Here is a 23,558-nt window from a genome sequence, read left to right as displayed (position 1 = left end):
AAGCCACAAGGGCGTCCCCACCACCTCCTAGTTACTAGAAGCTACAGCAATGGTGTCCTAATTCCCAAGTTAAAGAAAAGTTTCCTGAAATTAAAGGAAGCACATACTTCTAGAAATGATGTATTATGAGATCTAGATGAAAATCTCCTTAAGCCTTTTGGCTGGGACGATGGAGTATAAGAATATATGGATTCAAGGAAATGTAGACAAATGACTCTGGAAATGAATAGGCTGAAATGAAATGCAAAGGACTTTTGGATGTGGTATGGAAAGATTACTTGTGAATAAAACACAGACATAGAACTTAAATACAAATAAGACTTTCATTTCTTATACTTTTCAATGTTGCTGTAAGCTGATGAAAAAAGCAGGGGCCAGGCAAGGTGGCTCACACCTGTAATCCCAGCATTTTGGGAGGTCGAGGTGGGAGGATCATCTGAGTCCAGGAGTTTGAGACCAGACTGGGTAACATGGCAAAACCTCTACAAAAACTACAAAAGTTAGCCAGGTGTGGTGGCACATGCCTGTAGTCCCAGTTACTTGAGGGGCTAGGGGAGCTGAGGCGGGAGAATGACTTGAACCCAAGAGGTCGAGGCTGCAGTGAGCAGTGATTGTGCCACTGCACTCTAGCCTGGGTGAAAGAGTAAGACCTTGTCTCAAAAATAAATAAAGAAATAAAGCAAGCAGGCAAATAGGAATACTCAGGTCCTAGACCAAGAGAAGATGGAAACCCAGGACTTCCACCCTGGAGCTCTCATTCACTTTGAGGGCATTTGCCAAACTTCCTGAATACGTGCATGAGTTGTCAAAGGTTCCTATGACTTGGGAGGACAGGATGCAACTCAGGGTCCACCTAAGGTGTGGAATTTAACATGACACTCCCATCCCACTGTACGTGTGGGACAGTAATGCTATAACCAGAGTAAAGGTAAAATACTACCTCAAGTGAGGCTTCCCCAAGCAGTTTGCAAGGAAAATGCCTGCTTCTAAGGTTGGCAACTAGTTGAACACCATTAAAAAAAAAACCCTCCTTGGCTGGGCGCGGTGGCTCATGCCTGTAATCCCAGCACTTTGGGAGGCCAAGGCGGGCGGATCACGAGGTCAGGAGATCGAGATCATCCTGGTTAACACAGTGAAACCCCATCTCTACTAAAAATACAAAAACTTAGCCCGGCGTGGTGGAGGTTACTTGTAGTCCCTGATACTCTGGAGGCTGAGGCAGGTGAATGGCGTGAACCCGTGAGGTGGAGCTTGCAGTGAGCGGAGATCACACCACTGCACTCCAGCCCGGGCAACAGAGCGAGACTCCATCTCAAAAAAAAAAAAAAAAAAAAAAAAAAAAAAAAAAAACACACACACACACATACACACAAACAAAACAAAACAAACAAAAAACACCCTCCTGTGAATTCCTAACCATTACTGGCCCATGCCATTTGCCAGCTGAATTCACATGGTGGTCTGAAAAGTGATATGCTAAAAAAATTAATTTAACTAATTCCAGAATAATGGTGTTCATGGCAATGGAAAGAAGCACATTTAAACCTTTTATGGAAAAATTCCTCTTCAGCCGAGTCCTCAAAATTTTTATAAATAAGGTTCCAAGGAAAGTGAGCAGTTCATTGTCAAAAATCTGTATATACATCATGAGTAGTTGCTAGCATAAACAAGATAGTAGAACCAGAGTCTCTAAAACTTCAAATATAGAAATTCTCAGTCATAGAATATTAAAAAAGTATGTTTAACATGTTTCAAGAAATAAAACGTAGAAGCTTGATGATGAATAATTTGTTTGCATATTTAAAAAAGAAGCAAAATTTATTTCTATTTTTTAGAAAAATTATAAATATAATAATTGAAATGAAAGTCAAGAGGCCAATTTTAGCAGAAAAATTATACATCTGTGAAAATAATAATAAATTGAAAGAGAGAATGAAACATATTATCAAGGATGCAGCTCAGAGAGACAAAATGATGTCAAATATAAAGGCTAAGCAACAGCAATACGAAGGATAGAGGGAAAAGGTAAAACCTCATTTGGTCAGAGTTTTAGAAGACAGAAAAGAATAGGAGTATGGCAAAATACAGAGTTAAGAACTGAGCACTTTCCAGAACTGATGAAACAAACTGACCTCAACTTTCAAGAATCCTGATAAATCTCAAACAGAATAAACAAAAAGAAATTCACAACTAGACACATCATAGTAAAAATGCAGAATACTGAAGAAAGAGACCTTATAAACAGCTAAAGACGAGAGACAGATTAATGTTAAGAAAGTCACAGTTAAAGAGACAGCAACATTCCAATGCTAACAATGTGTATTAGTCTGTTTTCATGTTGCTGATAAAGACATACCGGAGACTTTACAAAAGAAAGAGGTTTAATTGGACTTACAGTTCCACATGGCTGCGAAAGTCTCACAATCATGGTGGAAGGCAAGGAGGAGCAAGTCACATCTTATGTGGAAGGCGGCAGCCAAAGAGGTGCGCTCATGCAGGGAAATCCCCTTTATATAACCTTCAGATCTTGTGAGACTTACTCACTATCACGAGAATAGCACGGGAAAGACCTGCCCCTTGACTGAATTACCTCCCGCTGGGTCCCTCCCATAACACACGGAAAGTCAAGAAGAGATTCGGGGCCGGGCGCGGTGGCTCACGCCTGCAATCCCAGCACTTTGCGAGTCTGAGGCAGGCGATTCACAAGGTCAAGAGATTCAGATCATCCTGGCCAACATGGTGAAACTCCATCTCTACTAAAAATACAAAAATTAGCTGGGCGTGGTGGCATGTGCCTGTAATCCCAGCTACTCAGGATGTGAGGTAGGAGAATCACTTGAACCCGGGAGGCAGAGGTTGCAGTGAGCCGAGACCGTGCCATTGCACACCAGCCTGGGTGACAAGAGCGGAACTCCATCTCAAAAAAAAAAAAAAAACCAAAAAAAAAAAAAAAAAGAGATGAGATTTGGGTGGGGATACAGTCAAACCATATCACAATGGAATCTAGAAGACAGTGGAATGGTATGTTCAATGTGCAAAGAGAAAGTATCATAAATCTAGAATTTTACGCCTAGAGAAAATATCTTTCAATAACAGGGGCAAAAACAAAGGACATTTTCTGTCAAGTGATAACTGAAAGTGTTGGCCTCCAGCAGATCCCCACTAAAGAAAATTCTAGGCCAGGTACGGTGGCTCATGCCTGTAATCCCAGCACTTTGGGAGGCCGAGGCAGGCAGATCACCTGAGGTCAGGAGTTTGAGACCATCCTGGCCGACATGGTGAAACCCCATCTCCACTAAGAATACAAAAATTAGCCAGGAGTGGTGGCAGGCGTCTGTAGTCCCAGCTACTCAGGAGGCTGAGGCAGGAAAATTGCTTGAACCCGGGAGTCAGAGGTTGCTGTGAGCCAAGATTGTGCCACTGCACTCCAGCCTGGGTGACAGAGCGAGACTCTGTCTCAAAAAAAAGAGAAACTTCTAATGCATGTACTTCATGTAGAAGGAAAGTGATCTCAGATAGAGGGTCTGAGATGTAAGAAGGTATTGCAAATAAAGTGGTAAATATGTAAGTAAAGCTAAACAAATATTAATCAAATGTACCAATAATAATAATGTGCTATGAAGATTAAGAAAACAAGGTAGAGTTAAAATAGATGACAACAGCATTATATACTCACAGAGAGTGGTAGTTGAAATTTAATTGCCCAAAGAACTTTTATTGTTCACCACTGTAAACACATACAGGTAATTTAAACTTTCTTGGAGAAACAAGAGTTTAGAAATTAAAAAAAAAAAAAAGAATGAGAAAAAAATAACCAATTCAAAAAATGTAAAGAAGGAGAAAAACACATACAAAATAGAGACAAATATAAAACATAAAATAACAAGGTATAAAGCCAAATGTATTTGTGATTACAATAAAATTAAATGGACTAAATGCCCCAGTTAAAAGACAAAGATTGTCCAACTAGATTAAGAACAAAGTTTAAAACTAGCTGTATGCTGTATAAAAGAGTCACATCCAAAGCAGAAGCATACAAAAGGCTGAAAGATATGCCAAGAAAATAATAACCTACCGAAAGTGCAGGTAGCTCTAGTAATATAAAGCCAAAACAGACTTTAAGGCAAAAAGCATTTGTAGAGATAAAGTTTGTCATTACATAATGGTAAAATGTTCAATTTACCAGGAAGATACGATTATAAAATAGTAAGCATCTAATAATACAGACTAAAATTACATAAAGCAAAAACTGATTACAAACTACTTAGAGTAATATGCAAATCATCTAAATATAATAGCATAAAAATACAAGGTACCTAAGATTACATCTAAAAAAAGGTACTTTCAAGACTTCTATAGAGTTATAAAACTCTATTGAAATAATACCTAGACAAAATATATAACATATTTACAGATTAGAAGACTCAATGATAAAGATGCCAATTGTGCCTAAATTGAACTGTAGATTTAACATAATTCTAATTGAAATACCAATAAAATTTATTTTGTTTTGTTTCTTTTGTTTTGTTTTTTTTTTTCTGTGAATATTGACAATCTGATTCTAAAATTTACATGGAAATGCAAAGATCCAATAAAGCTGAGGCACTCTTGCAAAACAGGGCAGAAGCGTTAGCCTTATCAGATAAGATTTAGATATCAAATCAGTGTTATATTGGTACAGGAAAAAAAAAAAACAGTGAAACAGATAGAGTCAGAATAGACTCATACATATGAGCCCTTAATAATGACAGGTGGAATTATATATAAAGGGAGAAGACAGACTTTTTATTAAATGGCTACTTCAGATGGTATTTATAATAAAAGAAAATGAAACCAGACGTCAACCTCTCTACACACTAATATCAATTTTAAATGGATTAAATCTGTAAATATGAAAAGCAAAACAAGCCAAAAGTTTAAAGACCATAGAGAATAATATATTTGTGATTAAATGTTAGATGAACTCTTTTTAAAGGCAGAGAAAAATGTAAAGACAAAAAGGAAAAGATTAAGTCAGAATAACATTAATATTGAGAACATTTATTTATTTAAAAAATGCCAGAAAAAGATTAAAAACTTTATCCACAAGCTGAAAGAAGATATTTGCAATATATATAATTGGTAAAGGATTAGTATCCAAGTTATATAAAGAATTCCTATGAAAAAATAAATATGAAATAAACCAATAGAATCAAAAGGCTGAAACCTGCAGTACTTAAAAGAGGAAACCTGAATGGCCAATAAACATATAAAAAGATGACCACTTTCATTAGTAATCAGGAAAAGGCAAAAAAAAAAAAAAATTATAAACACACATACATACACATAAACTCCAAAACCATGAGTAAGCATTATACAATAACAGGTTGGCAAAAATGATGATGTTTGGCAATATCAGTGCTGAAGACCAAGTGGAGCACTAGAAACTCTCTCATCTATTCCTGGTTAGAGTGTCAGAGTAATATTACTTTGGAAAACTATCTGGCATTAGCTTCTGTGACAGAGGTTATTTATTGTCCTTCAATATCTAACCTCCTTCTTTTATTTTTTTGGAGACAGGGTCTTGTTCTATTGACCAGGCTGGAGTGCAAAGGCACAATCATGGCTCACTGTGGGCTTGACCTCCCAGGCTCAAGCTATCCTCCCAGCTCAGCCTCCCTCAGCCTCAGGCACATGCCACTATGCCCAGCTAATTTTTTTTCTATTTTTTGTAGAGACAGGGTCTCACTTTGTTGCCCAGGCTGGTCTCAAACTCTTGGGCTCAAGTGATCCTCCCACCTCAGCCTCTGTGCTGTTATTACACATATGAGCCACCATGCCTGGCCTTATTCTCCTCCTTTCTTTTTTTTTTTGGTAATATAACCTCCAAGTTTTAGTTAGGTATTTGGCTGCATAGACACAGACCACCTTTCTCAGTCTCTCTTGCAATTGGATGCAGTTCTAGGTCTAGGATCAGACCTGTGGGACATGAGTAGAAGTGATATTTGCCATTTCTGGGTCATATCCTTAAGGATAAATATTCTTGCCCTGGACTTTCTCTTTCTGGAGAAAGTCTAGAACCCATGGACATGAAGTTGACCACCTTTATTTATGTGGGTGAGTAAAATATCTTAGGAGATGTCAGAGCAGTAAGACTGAAGGAACCTGAATATCACTTTATGCAGTATTGCTCCTCATGGGGCATCGTAATGCCTGAAGCCGCTTGCTTCTTCACTGTAACATGAATGAAGTAGCCTTCAATCTATTTAAGTCAGTGTAGTTTTTGTTGTTGCAATCACAGTAGCTTACCCATAGCAAGTGAACTTACCAGTTAGAACTTACCAGTGAAGTTACCAGTAAGTTAGAACTTACCAGTTAGAACTTACCAGTGAAGTTACCAGTAAGAACTTACCAGTGAACTTACTCTATGACCAGCAATTCTGTTACGAGTATAAAACCTGGAAGAGCTCCTGTATCTGTGTATCAGGTGAAACTAGAAGAATGTTGAGAGCAATAATACTCATAACAGTAAAAAGTGAGAACCAACGTAAGTGTTGATGAGCAGCAGAATGGGTAAATAAGTTGTGGTATATTCGTGTATTAGAATATTCGCAACGGGTGAATCACAACCACTAGCATCAGCATGAATGAATCTTAGAAGTATAATGTTGAGAAAATGGAGCAAAATCACAGAACAATGTACGCATTTTTCATTTACTTATTTTTTATTTCTAGAAAGCTTAAAAACCGGCAAAACTCAACAACATACTGCTTAGAAATACATGCACAAGTGACAAAACTATGAAGAAAATTTTAAAAAAATTAGAGCAATAGTTCCTTCCAGGAGGGAATGAAGAGGAATGCAATTGGTGGGCTTCTGGGGCATGGTAATAATCTAGTTATGGCCTTGGTCTCGGGAACGCGGGCATTTATGTTATTATCATTCTTTAAATTGTGCATATGTATTTTCATTCATCCGTTTCTTATTCATGGGTTATTTAACAGTTTGAAAAACATGCATCCAAAAAAACATGAAACAACAAAATTTAGACTCGAGACAAAATAAACTCTTCTCTACTTAGAAGACCTGACACCAAATTAAGAGATTAAGAAGGAACCGTACTCCTGGATAAAAGAATAGGCTGAGAAAAAGGCTAGGATAAAGATATTTGCATAAAACATGAGAAAATTACTAACTGTGCAATAATTAAGATAAATATTTGAGATAGCAAAGAGTAGAGGTGAAATGGAGAGAACAGAACGGGAATGTAAAGCAATGTTCCCTGGCGTTTAGTTTGCCATAGTATACATAAAAACACATTATTCACACAGAACACTGGGTAAATCGACAAAGTTGCTCATGGGCTTAGACTATTGGATCAGAGCTTCAGGCTACTCTAGTAATGCCCTAAAACCTGCCACTTGGAGGACCAAGGAGAATCAATATCCCAGCATACCTGAAACCTCTTCAGGAAACTTTGAACGAAGGTGCAAACCAGAAAAGTTTCCAAAAAATGTCAAGGAAAAGAACAAAAAGGATAACACGACATGAAAGAGAATGTGATTAACTATGGAGGACAAAAAAATAGGTCTGACCCAAAATAGTGTTTCTGAAAAAGAAACAAAACAGATCCCTGACCCCACAACAGCAGTCATTAAAAGTGTACATAATGGGCACAGTGTCTCATACCTGTAATCCTAGCACTTTGGGAGGCTGAGGTGGGAGGATCACTTGAGGCCAGCAGTTCAAGACCAGCCTGAGCAACATAGTGAGACTTTGTCTCTACAAAATACAAAAAAATCAGCCAAGTGTGGTGGTGCACACCTGTAGTCCCAGCTACTCAGGAGGCTGAGGCAAGACAACCACTTGAGCTCAGAGGTTTGAGGTTACAGTGAGCTATGATCATGTCACTGCACTCCAGTCTGGGTGACAGAGGAAGACTCTGTCTCTAAAAGAAAAAGAAAAGTGTACATAAGAAATATGTCCAAGTTGAAGAAAAGGACTATCAGAGAGACCCATTTTATTCAAGAGAAATTAATAAAATAATGTTTACTCATATCCTGATGACATCTTTTTAAATTTCAAGGTTAAAAAACACAACATACGAATTTCCAAAATGGGGAAGACAGGCTAATTAGCAACAAAAAATTAAACTGGCCTTAGTCAGGTCAAGACATTGCAAAGTGGATAGAATATTTTCTCCAGAACAAAAGGAAAAGATTCAAATTCATGGTCCAGTTTATAAGAAATAAATCAAAACTAAGAACTCAAGACCTGTGGAAGTCATGATTTTTAAAAAGTTGCCAGTGAGGTTAAACATAAACATATAAATGTAAGTATAAATAATTGCTATTCAGGTAGTTGGAGAGTTGAAAGCAGAAAGTAATTAACCAAAAATACTTTCGTGTGATAAAAAGAATAACATAATAATGATGTGGTTCTCTACAAAGAGTAAATTAACAAAGACTAGAAGGAAGAGGGGAATATATGATGAAATTAGGGCTGAGACAAAGCTCAGAGAACAAAAACACATATACCTTCTTGTCTTGAAGAGTGTTTTAAGACTCAAAATTTACTTGGTTTTTGGTTTTGATAATTTCAGAAATGTAGTGGGTACTTGATTTTACCTTAAAGTTTACCATTACCATATAGGAAATAAAAACAAGTAAAATGTGGTTCATATTACATGAGCCAGGAAACAAACAAACAAAAAGAGCAGGATGCCAGGAATATATCACACATGTCACCTATGTTGATAAATGCATATAGTTTCAGTTTGCCTATTAATTGTAAATAAATGAAGGTGAGATTTTAAAAACTAAAATCCAGTCATGTTATTATAAAGGAACACTTACACATGGTTGGTGGAAATGTAAATTAGTTCCACTATGGTGAAAAACAGTGTGGCGATTCCTCAAAGACCTAAAAACAGAACTACCATTTGACCCAGCAGTCCCATTACTGGGTATATACACAAAGGAATATAAATTGTTCTATCATAAAGACACATGCACGCATAAGTTCATTGCTGCACTATTCACAAGAGCAAAGACATGGAATCAACTTAAATGCCCATCAATGATAGACTGGATAATGAAAATGTGGTACACACACACCATGGAATACTATGCAGCCATGTCAAAGAATGAGATCTTGTCCTCTGCAGGAACATGGATAGAGCTGGAGGCCATTATCCTTAGCAAAATAATGCAGGAACAGAAAACCAAATACTGCATGTTCTCTCTTATAAATGATGAAAGCTACATGTTGAGAACACATGGACATACAGAGGGAAACAACAGACACTGAGGCCTACTAGAGGGTGGAGAATGGGAGGAGGAACAGGATCAGGAAAAACTACTAATGGGTTCCAGACTTAACACCTGGCTGAAGAAATAATCTGTACAACAAACCCCCATGACATACAACAAACCTGCACATGTACCTCTGAACTTCAAATATAAGTTAAGTAATGAGTTTCAAGTCAAGGCTAAAAAAAAGCAAAATAAGGCTGGGCATAGTGGCTCAGGCCTGTAATCCCAGCACTTTGGAGGCTGAGGCAGGTGAATCACGAGGTCAAGAGATCAAGACCATCCTGGCCAACATGGTGAAACACCATCTCTACTAAAAATACAAAATTAGCTGGGCGTGGTGGTGCATGCCTCCCAGCTACTTGGGAGGTTGAGCAGGTGAACTGCTTGAACCTGGGAGGTGGAGGTTGTGGTGAGCCGAGATGGCGCCATTGCATTCCAGCCTGGGCAACAAGAGCAAAATTCTGTCTCAAAAAAAAAAAAAAGCTGAAAAAAATAAATAAATAAAAGGATTTACATTACCCAATTTCAAGATTTACTAGCTAGAAAGCTATGTTAATTAAGACAGTGTGATATTGGCAAAATGACTGACAAATAAACCAATGGAAAAGAATAGTGTGGTTAGAAATAGACTCATACATAGACAGTCAATTGATCTAGAAAAACGGAACTGGTGAAATTCAACAAAAAAAGACAAGATCAATATTATAAGAAATACACACAGAATGTGAGATATCATCACAGACACAGAGAACACAATCTGCCACAGAAAAAATAACTAAGTTGTCTTCATTAAAATAAAAATATCTGACCTTCAAAGGACACCGTTCAGAAAATAGAAGGAAAAATTATAGATTGAGGAAAAAAATGTTTGTAATACATAAATCTGACAAAGGACTTGTATTCAGAATATTTAACAAAATGCTACAACTCAATAACAGTTAAAAATGACAAAAGTGCAGGAATAGAGGAATGGGCAGTTATTTTTTAAATGAGAGTGGAGCCTCACTTTTGCAAGATGGAAGAGTTCTGGAATTTGGTTGAACAATTTGGATGTTTGTGACACTAGTGAACTGTACATTTAAAAATGGCTGAAATGACAAATTTTCTGTTATGTGCATTTAGCCACAAGTTTTTAAAAAGTCTTAAGTAGATCCTTCAAAAAAGAAGACCTAAGAATGATCAACCAGCACGTGAAAAGATGCTCAACGTCATTAATTAGGGAAATGCAAATTAAAATTACAATGAGATAACATTTTAAAATGGTTAAAATTTAAAAACTAACAATATTGGCCGGGCACTGCGGCTCATGCCTGTAATGGCAGCACTTAGGGAGGCCAAGGCGGGTGGATCACGAGCAGGGGTTCAAGATCAGCCTGGTCAACATGGTGAAACCCGTCTCCACTAAAAATACAAAAATTAGTCTGGCATGGTGGCGGGTGCCTGTAATCCCAGCTACTCAGAAGGCTGAGGCAGAGAACTGCTTGAACCCGGGAGGCGGAGGTTGCAGTAAGCCGAGATTGTGCCACTGCACTCCAGCCTGGTGACAGAGTGAGACTCTGTCTCAAAACAAAACAAAACAAAAAAACCTAATAATATCAAGTTGGTGGGGATGTGGAACAAGTGGAACTCTCAAAGATTGCTGGTGTGAGGGTAAAATGACGTAGTTACTTTGGAGTACTGGCAATTTTGTTGTTTATTTTTTGTAAAAATCTTTGGCTGGGCGTGGTGGCTCACACCTGTAATCCCAGCACTTTGGGAGGCCAAGGCAGTTGGGAGGCCAAACTCCTGAGGTCAGGAGTTTGAGATCAGCCTGGCCAACATGGTGAAACCAGTCTCTATTAAAAACACAAAAATTAGCCAGGCTTGGTGGCACATGCCTGTAATCCCAGCTACTCAGAAGGCTGAGGCAGGAAAATGGCTTAAACCCAGGAGGCAGAGGTTGCAGTGAGCTGAGATTGTGCCATGGTACTCCAGCCTGGGTGACAGAGCAAGACTCTGCCTCAAAACAAAACAAAACAAAACAAAGCAGAAAAACAACTTTTATTTTAGGTTTAGGGGGTACATGTGCAGGTTTGTTACACAGGTAAATTGCGTGTCATGGGGGTTTGGTGTTCAGATTACTTCATTACCCAGGTAGTAAGCACAGTATCCAACAGGTAGTTTTTCAATCCTCACTCTCCTCCCACCTCCATCCTCAAGTAGGCCCCCATGTCTGTTGTTCCTTTCTTTGTGTCCATGTGTACTCAGTGTTTAGCTCTCACTTATAAGTGAGAACATGTGGTATTTGGTTTTCTGCTTCTGTGTTAGTTCACTTAGAATAATGGCCTCTAGCTCCATTCATGTTGCTGCAAAGGACATGATTTTGTTCTTTTTTTATGGCTGCATCGTATTCCATGGTGTATATGTACCACATTTTCTTTGTCTGGTCTACCGTTGATAGGCATTTAGGTTGATTCCATGTCTTTGGCTATTGTGAATGGTGCAGCAACGAACATGTGCATGCATGCGTCTTTGTGGTTTCTTATGCAGTTAAGCACACACACTTCCTGTGTCCTCACCATTCCACTCCTACCTGAGATATATTAAAACATACTTTCACAAGTAATTTGTAAGCAAATGTTTATAGCAGATTTTTTTTTTTTTTCATAACAGTCCTAACTGGAAAGAGCCCATTTGTCCAACAAGGCAAAATGGATAAACAAATTGTGGTTTATTCATGCAATAGAACGCTACTCAGCATTACAAAGGAACTTAAGAAGGAACAACTGCCATGGGTACATGCAATAACACAGGTGAATCTTAAAAGCACTGTGTGTGTAAAATGGGCCAGACATAAGTGAGTATAAACTATATGAGTCCATCTACATAAATTTAAGAAAAGGCAAAACTAACCTGTAGTGATAGAAATCAAAACAAAGCTTATTTGGTGTGGTGATGGGGGCAATGTATTATCTGCAACGGGACATGAGGGAGCTTGAAGGGATGATGGAAATGTTCAATGCCTTGACTTACATGATATGGTTACAAAGCAAAACTCTTCAAATGGTACACTTAATATTTGTGCATTTAACCATATGTAAAATATACCCCAATAGTAAGATCATACCAAACTTTTTCTTTCACAGCATTTATCCAAATCTGTAATTTAAATTCCGATATTTCCCTATTAATGCCTATCTTTTCCACACTGTAGGTCAGGCACTATCTAAGCTCTGCGGGTAAAATAGTTTATAAGATGGACCAGTCTGTCACCTCATGGAATTCACAGTCTGTGAATCTAAGAGCCATTTTGGTCTTGTTCACTGTGTTACACTCAGCATGTAGCTTGATGCTTAGTACCTATGTGTACTCAACAAATGTTCGTAGGGTGGATGAATGACTAGAGAGAGGGAACCAAGGGACAGTGTTAGTGGATCTAAAACTCACACATTCACTAGCTTACTCTTTCTTTCCCCTTCCCCATCAGTTTTTCTTAAGTATTTGAAAATCTGTATACACTCTGATGAGTATCTCGTGTGTCAACACACTGTATGGATGTATACATGAAGATTCATAAACTTCGAATCCAGGAAAACAGTGGCACATGGATGGATTCTAGACTTCTAGACCAGATGGAGCTCCACCCACCTCCACGGGAAGGTGAATTGCATGGCCATTTGAGGGCAGGGCCAAGATTGTTCTCAGGAAAAATACTGGATCTACTCATGTGCTTGAATTGGTATAATTTTGAGATTTAGAAGTCTGCTTCATAAAGCCTAGATAATTCAAATTTGGACTACAAAATGTTACCAGCTAACAATCTCAAAAAAGCCTGATTTTGAGTGACACCATATTCTCCTGGATCCTCCAATGTTTTATTTGCTTAACGGATTAAATTTCTAAAATGAGATTACTCCAACTAAAATTGTAACCTGCAGGTGAGAAGAGGAAAAACCAAGAAGGGAAAAACGACACTACATATATTCTTATCTACGTAGATCAGTTCAGGAACATTTCAAATAAATCAAGTATTAAAATCCTCAGCAATGTTACTATATAAACTTAGTTATAAACAGGAATTAATTTAATATTATCTTGCAAGTATACTTACGTTATTTGATCTCCTGCAGCAACTTAAATTTAGAAAATGGTCTTAAAGTGACAAATGTTGAAAAAAATTTTCAGAAAGAAGATGATTTTAGATTGTATGCCTCTCGAAGCAAAAAAAAAAAAAAAAAAAAAAAAAAGAGCATATATTTATATATTTTATGTTTCTTAGGCCCTTCCCCACAAACCCGACTTGTTCTCAGACCACTTAGCGTCATAGCAGGTTCTCAATAAAGTTTGTCTCATTTTGGTTTACTTACTAATTAAAATTTTCTGGATATATTTCTATACTGGGCATCATTTACCTGAACATTTAGAGCCCCCAGATGAAAACAGTGAGTCAAACAGTTAAATAATAGCATTATACAGAATTGGGCTTTATCTATTACATGACCTCTAATGTGAAACTGAATGGCTTGGCACTAGGAACGGATTTTCCTATCTTCTTTTTTCCCTTTGGATGTCACTGGAAGCTTACACTCTGAGCTTTGATATTTCCCAATATTACATCCGTGGCCACAAGGGCAGACTAACAGATATGCTCCAGGCAAAATGAGTGTCCCCTCCTCTGAAATTTATACTTGCCCCTATTGTAGCTCAACCATATTGCGCTGTAGCAATTTGTTTACACATCTACCTCTCACACTGGACTGAGCTCTTTGGGTTCAGGCACTTGGTGTCTTACACCCTCAGCATCTAGCAGTGACTGCCTTGTACTATCTCTACAGCCTGTAATGACAGGGGCTTGATAAACCTTAAATGAGAACAGAAAGAAACAGATAGGTATATTCAAAGAGACAAACAGCATCTAAACATTACATGCACTTACAATATAATTGAAGGATGTGTCAGCAAGCACTGCAAACTGACGAAACAGTGTATGCCTTGTAAACATCTCATTCTTAAGGACATGAAAGCTGAAATTTAAAAAATGATGAAACTTAAAATATATGTAAACCATAGGAGAAAGCAAGTAAGCATTATGTTAATGAGGTAGGAAACTACATTAAAATTGTAAAATATTACCAAATAAAAGTTTAAAAATATGAGCATGAACATACTACCTCTTTCATTTTTAAAACTACGTGTTGCCTGGGCAAAATGGCAAAACCCCACCTCTACAAACAATAAAAAAAAAAATAACCAGTCATGGTGGTACATGTCCGTAGTCCCAGCAATTCAGAAGGCTGAGGTAGGAGGTTCACCTGATCCTGGGAGGTCAAGGCAGCAGTGAGCTGTGATTGCACCACTGCACTTCAGCCTGGGTGACAGAGTGAGACCCTGTCTGACAAAAAAACAAAACACACACACACACACACACACACACACAACACTTACATGTTTTTCAGCTCGGAAAAGGCAGAGAAGTAATGGCAATGATCACCCCTGCTGCCTAGACTGTGATTTCAAAAAGCATTTCTCACTAAAATAATTCAGGGCATCTTTCAGAAATGACTATTTCTAGTTCTAAAGCAATAAATGCACAGAATGAACCTGGGACATTTTATTCTACCAGAATTCAACAAAGTCATCAAAGGTTATGTCAAAAGAAAACAGTAATCAGCTTGAAAGAGCTCCTGTTGGACTTAGGATTGGAGAAATCACACATCAAAGATAATAAGAACTAGACTGTGTTGAAACATCACACGTATATTAGCTATTTGGGAAATTCTTAGCCTATCTTGATCACAAATGATGCTAAAATTAGGAGATTTGCTGTCAGGAAGACATACTCTGTACAGAAAGCAAGAGAATGGCTGGACAACCTTTAGCTAGAGTCCAGCAAGGAAAAAAAATCACAGCATTTACTCACACAAAAGACTCTTTAAAGAGATTAGATGTGTGACATCCCTTCAGCCGTCTCAGTAGAGTGCAAAATAGAGATGAGATTATCTAGGAAAGATCTGAGAAGGAGCCTCCTGTCTAATGAAGTGACTTCCCATGACAAACAAGGGAGACCCATAAGATTTTGAAAATGTTATATCAGCAACAACACTGCTGGATTGCACTGAAAAGGACAGAGAAGGGAAATACATGAAAGAAGGTTATTGGATTCCCAAACTTCTACAGGTAGGAAACAGATTGATAAAACTACTCAGGGTCAAACATGTGCCACCCTTCTTTTTTTTTTTTTTGAGACAGAGTCTTGCTCTGTCACCCAGGCTGTAGTGCAGGGGCATGATCTCGGCTCACTGCAAGCTCCCCCTTCCGGGTTCATGCCATTCTCCTGCCTCAGCCTCCCAAGTAGCTAGGACTACAGGCGCCCACCACCACGCCCAGCTAATTTTTTGTATTCTTTTTAGTAGAGGTGGGGTTTCACCGTGTTGGCCAGGATGGTCTTGATCTCCTGACCTCATGATCCCCCTGCCTCGGCCTCCCAAAGTGCTGGAATTACAGGTGTGAGCCATTGCACCTGGCCAACATGTGCTACCTTTCATGAAAGAGGATATTTGACTCAGTAGTAGTGCTTTGGGCCCAGCAGGTGGAACCTTGAGTCACAGAGAATTAGCCCAGGCCTTGAACCCTAATGGCATTATGCTGAAACAATTTTAGAATTGTTTGGACTAGTGACTCAATTTTCCCCTTCTACTTTCTCCCCTTTCAAACAAGAATGTCTATAGCTATTATTGACATTTATGTCAATACAGTGCCTTTCCCACTATTATATTTGGGAGCAAATAATCTATGATTTCACAAGTCTATATATGGAGAGAAATTTTGTCCCAGGATGAATTATAACCAGAGTCTTACCATACCTAATTTAGATGATGCAAACTGACACTTTTGAGGTTGATAACACCTAGACGAAATTTTGGACTTGAGTTGATGCTGTAATGGGTTGAGACTTTGGGGGATATTGGGATGTGGTAAATGCATTTTACATGCAGGATAGGCATGATCGTTTGGGGGCCAGAAGGTTGACTGTAGCAGAGTGAACACTGCCACCCATGAAAATATCTACTTTCTAATTCCTGGAAATTTTGAGTATGCTACCTAACATAGTAAAAAGAACTTTGCAGATGTGATAAGTTACAAATCTTGAGATAGAGTAATTATTCTAGATTATTTAGTGGGCCCAATGTAATCACAAGGGTTTTTTTAAAGAAGGAAGCAGAAGGATCAGAGTAGACAAGAATGAAGCAGAAATAATACATGGAAAGATAATAGCTAAGAATGTTCCAAAATTCAGAAATGACATTGACCCATAGATTAAAGAGCTAGACCAGATAAATAGAAGGAACTATACCTAGAGACATCATAATAAAACTAATGATAACCAAAGATCAAGGGAAAAAATTTAAAGTACTCAGACATGAAAAAAAAAAAAAAAGCAACAAGACTTGACAGCTGACTTCTCAACAGCAACAATGAAGGCCAATGTACTGACATTATTTTTTAAATTTTTTAAAATTTATTTACTCATTTTGAGATGGAGTCTAGTTCTGTTGCCCAGGCTGGAGCACAGTGGCGCGATCTCGGCTCACTGCAACCTCTGCCTCCCAGATTCAAGTGATTCTCCTGCCTCAGGCTTTCGAGTAGCTGGGATTACAGGTGTCTGCCACCACGCTCAGCTAAGTTTTGTATTTTTAGTAGAGACAGGGTTTCACTGTGTTGGCCAGGGTGGTCGCGAACTCCTGACCTCATGATCTTCCCGCCTCAGCCTCCCAAAGTGCTGGGATTACAAGCATGAGCCACCACGCACAGCCTACTGACATTATTAATGGGCTGAAAAAATAACTGCCAAGATAGAACTCAATACTTGGCAAAAACTTTCTTCAATAATGAAGGTAAAATAATGACATTTTCCTCTAAAGAAAAGCCGAGAGAATTATTTGCCAGCAAACCTGTATTAAAAATGAAGAAACAAAAAATGAAAGAGAGTTATTCAGGCAGCACGAAAATGATCCCAGATGAAAACATAATAAGCAGAAAACAATGAAAAGCCCAATAAAGAGTAAATGTGTGAGTAAATATAAATAAATACTGAGTTTGCCAAACAACAATAGCAACCTTTCATGGAGTTAAAAAAATAGAGAATTAAAATTAAAATGTGGGAGAAAATTAAATGGAGTGAAAATAGTCTAAGGTTCTAGAATACTTGGGAGAGTGGTATCAATAGTAATTTCTAAAACACTGCAATAAGCTAAGAAAATTTTACAAAGGAGAAATTTCAAAAAAAGAAAATGAATAACAAATTAATAAAAGAAAATATGGAATAAAAAAGGTTGATTGGTTCAAAACAAGGCAAAAAAGAGAGAAGGGGAAATATAAAACAGGTCAGTCAAATAGAAAACAACTTGTTACGTAGTAAATACAAACCCAACCATAGTATTTTCACTAAAAGTAAATAAAGTATGCCAATGAAATAAAATAAAGCTGACAGATTAGGTTAAAAATCCTGATTTCACAGTGATTACAAGATTACAAGATTCACAGTGATTACATGCTGATTACAAGAAACACATTCAAATATAGAAATAAGATAGGCTGAAAGAAAAAAGTTGGAAAAAAATACACCATGTACTCTTAACTGATAGTTAAGCAGACATTAAGGTTAGGAGCATTACTAAAGATAAAAACAATTCATAATGATAAATATTACTGATAACTTTACAAGATGAGATTAGAATCTAAATTGTGGGTACTCAACAACTAAGATGTAAACTATGTAAAGCAAAAATGGACAGATTAAATTAAGAAATAGATACATCTATAAAAATTTAATACTTCTATGTTAATACTTGGATATAATGACAAAAAATTAATAATTATGTAAAAGATAGAAACAACAAAATTAATAGGTTGACCCCACTGAAATATTTAGAACTCTGCACCCATCAATGATAACATTTTTCATTCTTTTCAAGAATAAAAACATTTTAAAAACTTGGCCATAAGTTGAGTCATAAAACAAACATGAAGACATTTTAACAGATTAAAATTATTCAGAGTAAGTACTCTGAGCACAAGAGAATTAAACTGGAAATATAACTAGCAAATCTTCAACTTACTGGAAATAAAACATATTACTTCCTTTTTTTCTTGAGAAAAGGTCTCACTCTGTCACCCAGGCTAGAGTGCAGTGGCATGAACAAGGCTTACTGCAGCCTTGACCTCGTCGTGGGTTCAAGCAATCTTCCTGCCTCAGCCTCCCATGTAGCTGGGACCACAGGTGCATGCCACGACACCCAGCTAATTGTTTTATTTTTTGTAGAGATGGGTTTCACTTTGTTGCCCAGGCTGGTCTCAAACTCCTGAGCTCAAGCAATCCTTTTCTGCCTTGGTCTCTCAAAGTGCTGGGATTACAGGCATGAGCCACTGTGTCCAGCTCATATTACTTCTAAATTACCCATGGATCAAAGAAGAAATCAAAATGAATTTAGAAAATATTTTGTCTGAGTGATAATAAATATATTATATGTCGCAACTTGTGGAAGGCAGCTCAAACAACACTTAGAAGAAAATATGTAGTGATAAATGCATATATTCAAAGAAAAGAAGTCTGAAAAATCAATGATCTAGGCTTCCTTTCTGAAATCTAGTAAAAAGACAGCAAATAAAACATTAAAAAGTAGAAGAAAACAAGATAAAAGCAAAAGTCAATTACTCTATCAAAAAACCATCAGAGCTAATAAATGAATTCAGTAAAGTTACAGGATACAAAATAAACATACAAAAATCAATTGCGTTTCTATATACCAACAATGAGCTATCCAAAAAGAAATTTTTTAAAAATTCCATTTATAATAGTATCAAAAAATAAAGTACTTGGGTATAAATTTAACCAACGAGGTAAAAGATCTGTATCTTGAAAACTATAAAGCACTGAAGAAAGAAGTTAGATACAAATAAATAAAATGGTATCTTGTATTCATGAATTAAAATAAGTAATATTGTCAAGATATCTATACTACCCAAAGTAATCTACAGATTAAATGCAATTGCTACCAAAATTGCAATGGCAGTTTTCACAGAAGTAGGAAAAATAATCCTAAAATTTTATGGAACCATAAAAGACCCCAAATAGCCAAAGCACTTTTGAGAAAAAAGAACAAAGCTGGAGGCAGCTCACTTCCTGATTTGAAACTACGTTACACAGCTATAGTAATCAAAATGTGATTGTACTGACATGAAAATAGACACTTAGACCAATGGAACAGATTAGAGAGCTCAGAAATAAGCTCATGCATATATGGCCAACTAATTTTTGACAAGAGTGACAAGAATACACAATGGGGGAAAGGATAATCTCTTCAATAAATGATGCTGAAGAAACAGGATATCTACATGCAAAAGGATGAAATTAGACCCCTATATTACACAGTACACAAAAATTAACTCAAAATGGATTAAAGGCCTAAACATAAGTCCTGAAACCGTAAAATTCTTAGAAGAAAACACAGGAGAAAAGGCTTTTTCACGTTGGCCCTTGGCAATAATTTTTTGAATATGATACCAGGTGCACAAGCAATGAAAACGAAAATGAGTAAGTAGGATTATTTCAAACTATAAAGCTTCCTCACAGCAAAACAACAACAACATGGAAAGGCAACTTAAGGAATGGAAGAAAACATTTGCAAGCCATACATCTGATAAGGGGTTAATATCCAAAATATACAAGAAATTCAGTTTAACAGCAAGAAAACAACTCGATTTTAAAATGGACAAAGGAACTGAATAGACATTTCCCCAAAGAAGACACACAAATGGCCAAGTATATGAAAAATTGCTCAATATCAGTCATCATCAGAAAAATGCAAATCAACACCACAATAAGATATCACCTCACTCCTGTTGGAATGGCTATTACCAGAAAGACAAAAGATAACGAGTGATGGTGAGGATGTGGAGAAAAGGGAACCCTTGCACACTGTTGATGGGAATGTAAATTGTTCAGCCACTGTGAAAATCAGTCTGAGATTTCTCAAAGAACTTAAAATAGAGCTACTCTTTGATCCAGCAACTCCACTGCTGAGTATATACCCAAAGGAGTATAAATTGTCCTACCATAAGGACACATGCACATGTATGTTCATTGCAGCACTGTTCACAATAGCAAAGATATGAAATCAACTTAGATGCCCATCAATGGTAAACTGGATTAAAAAATATGGTACATATACACAACGGAATACTGCACAGTCATAAAAAAGAAGAAATCATGTCCTTTGCAGCAATGTGGATGGAGCTGGAGGCCATTATCCTAAACGAACTAACACAGAAACAGAAAACCAAACACCCCATGTTCACACTTATAAGTGGGGGCAAAACAATGAGTACACATAGACACAAAGATGGGAACAACAGACATCAGGGCCTACTTGAGGGTGGAGGTTTGGAAGAGAGTGAGGATTGAAACACTACCTATCAGGTACTATGCTGATTACCTGGGTGACAAAATTATCTGTACACCAAATCCCTACGATATGCAAGTTACCCGTGTAACAAACCTGCACACATACCCCCTGACCTAAAAGAAAAGTTAGAAAGGAAAAAAAGTTTTTTAATTAAAATTAAAATTTTAAAAAGTCAATGAAAAGACATATGAGAAAAGTTCAGCAAAGGCAATTATTTCTTTGAAATAAATAACACAAAATTGATAACTCCCAAGAGACTAAGAAAAAAGGAGAAAAACACAAATTCTCGGGAATGAAACACAAATATCAGGAATGAAAAAGGGACATCACCAGATCTTACAGATACAGTCCTGCACTGCATAATGATGTTCAGTCAAAGACGGACTGAATATACAATGGTGGTCCCACGAGATTATAATGGAGCTGAAAAGTTCTCACTGCCTAGTAACATCTTAACAATCCCGACCCTGTGTAGGCCTAGACTAGTGTATGTGTCTGTATCTTAGTTTTTAACAAAAAAGTTTAAAAAGTAAAAAATAAAAATAAAAAAATTTAAACACAGACAAAAGCTTAAAGAATAAGATATAAAGGAAAAAATTATACACATATATTTGAGACAGGGTCTCACTCTGTCACCCAGGTTGGAGTGCAAGGCATGATCCCAACTTACTGCAGCCTCAACCTCCTGGGCTCAAGTGATCCTCCCACCTGTTAGGCTGCCATGTAGCTGGGACTACAAGTGTGCACCAGCACGTGAAAAAATAATCTTATATAGCTGTACAATATGTTTGTGTTTAAAGCTGTGTTATTACATAAGAGTCAAAAAGTTTTAAAAATTAGAAAGTTTATAAAGTAAAAAAATTACAGTAAGCTAAGGCTAATTGGTTATTGAAAAAATATATATATATTTTTTGTAAATCTAGTGTAGCCTGGGTGTCTAGTGTTTACAAAATCTACAGTAGTGTATAGTAATGTCCTAGGCCTTCACATTCACTCACCACTGGCTCACCCGAGCAACTTCCACTCCTGCACGCTCCATTCGTGGTGAGTGCCTTATACAGGTGGACCATTCTTTATCTTTTATACTGCATTTTCACTGTATCTTTTCTATGTTTAGGTCTATTTACATGCATAAACACTTACCATTGTGTTACAATTGCTTACAGTATTCAGATACAGTCTCCTGCTGTGCAGATTTGCGGCCTAGGAGCAATAGGCTATACCATATAGGCTAGGTGTGTGGTAGGCTATGCCATCTAGGTGTGTAAGCACACTCTAAGATGCTCACACAATGATGAAATTGCCTAATGACATGTTTCTCAGAATGCATCCCTGTCATCAAGTGACACATGACTGTCATTTATATATATAATATGATGATATTATGAATAACTTTATATCAATAAATTAGACAATTCAATGAAATAAGAAAATTCCCAAACATAAAAGACAACATAAATTATTGAACTGATTAGAAGAAACTGAAAATTGGAATAGCCCAATTTTTATGACAAATTGAATGTTATTGAAAACCTTCCCCAAGGGAATGATAAGCATTCAATTCAGAATATTTGCTAATTGGGAGGAGAGGTGACAGGCGCTGGATGGGCAACAGGGACCATGAAGCTACTGCTAATTCCTTCTTTCTTTACCTGTGTGGTGAGGACAGAGGTGTTCACTTTGTTGAAGTAAGGAGCGGTGTAGAGTTTCTGTTTACAGCAGGTTCCAAGGTGAGGGAACTACATGAGCAGAGTGGGCCTTCCCCTTGCATGCCCTATCTAGATTTCTGATGTTTGCAGTCTCTCTGGTATGGCAATCTAGCGCTCTGAGTTGAGGCGGGTGGGGAGAGGAGGGGAGGGCAGGAGAAGGGATGTGTGCATGGACCTCTTCTATATATGCAAGCCAGAGTGGCACGGGAACCACCTGTAACATTTATGTGCTTGGTAAGCGTAGTGGGCAAAAGTGAATCCATCTGGCCTGGAGCCCATCAGGCAGAACAGAGGTGGCTCAGGTGGATGCATGTGGATTGCTGCCTGGTGTGGAGGTGGGAACAGCGGCATCACTGTGGCATTAGCCAGGTAGGGATATGTTCCAAAGCTGATGTGCCACACCTGCATACTGTTTGTGCAATAATGATGACATCAGCAGCTGCACCTGGCTTGGCACACCAAGAGGAAGGACTATCCCCGCCCTTGTCAGCACTGCTCACATTCAATCTTCCTGGAAATAAGAACTCAGCAGAGTTGGAAAAGGAGCTTGGAAATGAAACCCTGAATTGGTCTCGGACCCAATATAAATCATGAATTGACTGAGAAACCATTGAGTTGGACTCTGATCTTGACCGGCTAAGGTGAGGTTTTTCCTCTACTAAACAAAAATGAGTGCATCTAATCTAGGATCAGTTACAGTAAAATGAAATTACCATGTTAGCCCACGTAAGTCTGTGACTGCACAATTAATCTCCATACCACACCGCGATGAAGTACTCTATACAAATGCACTCTCTACGGTGCTGTATATGCCACATTGAATTAATAACTGCAGCTGCAGCCTAAGTAGAGAGACATAATCTACAATGTCCCAATTAGTTGGTTAAATGAGAAAACATAGAAAGTGTATAGTAATAAATACTTCTGCTTTCCTAAATATTTAGATATCAACATAAAGTCTGCAGAGACCAAAACGATTAATATGATTGTCAACATCTTGGTTAATAGAAAATCAATTAGAAGTAAAACTTTAAACTCCATCTCTACTAAAAATACAAAAAAGAAAATTAGGCAGGCATGGTGGTGGGCGCCTGTAATCCTGGCTACTCAG

General features: G+C 37.5%; 1 protein-coding gene across 1 annotated transcript in view; it reads right to left on the bottom strand.

The window, feature by feature from the left end:
- C9H10orf67 (chromosome 9 C10orf67 homolog) overlaps positions 1-23,558 on the bottom strand; it is a 132,899-nt gene that overhangs the window by 23,695 nt on the left and 85,646 nt on the right. Inside the window, exon 13 of the mRNA XM_026454766.2 lies at positions 14,210-14,297. Within this exon, the coding sequence (XP_026310551.1) occupies positions 14,210-14,297 (88 nt within the window). The remainder of the gene's footprint in view (positions 1-14,209; positions 14,298-23,558) is intronic.

Source organism: Piliocolobus tephrosceles, chromosome 9 (assembly GCF_002776525.5).
Source record: "Piliocolobus tephrosceles isolate RC106 chromosome 9, ASM277652v3, whole genome shotgun sequence".
In the NCBI taxonomy this organism is placed as follows: domain Eukaryota; kingdom Metazoa; phylum Chordata; class Mammalia; order Primates; family Cercopithecidae; genus Piliocolobus; species Piliocolobus tephrosceles.
The sequence above is the reverse complement of the archived record's forward strand: the minus strand, read 5'-3'. Positions and strand labels throughout refer to the sequence as shown.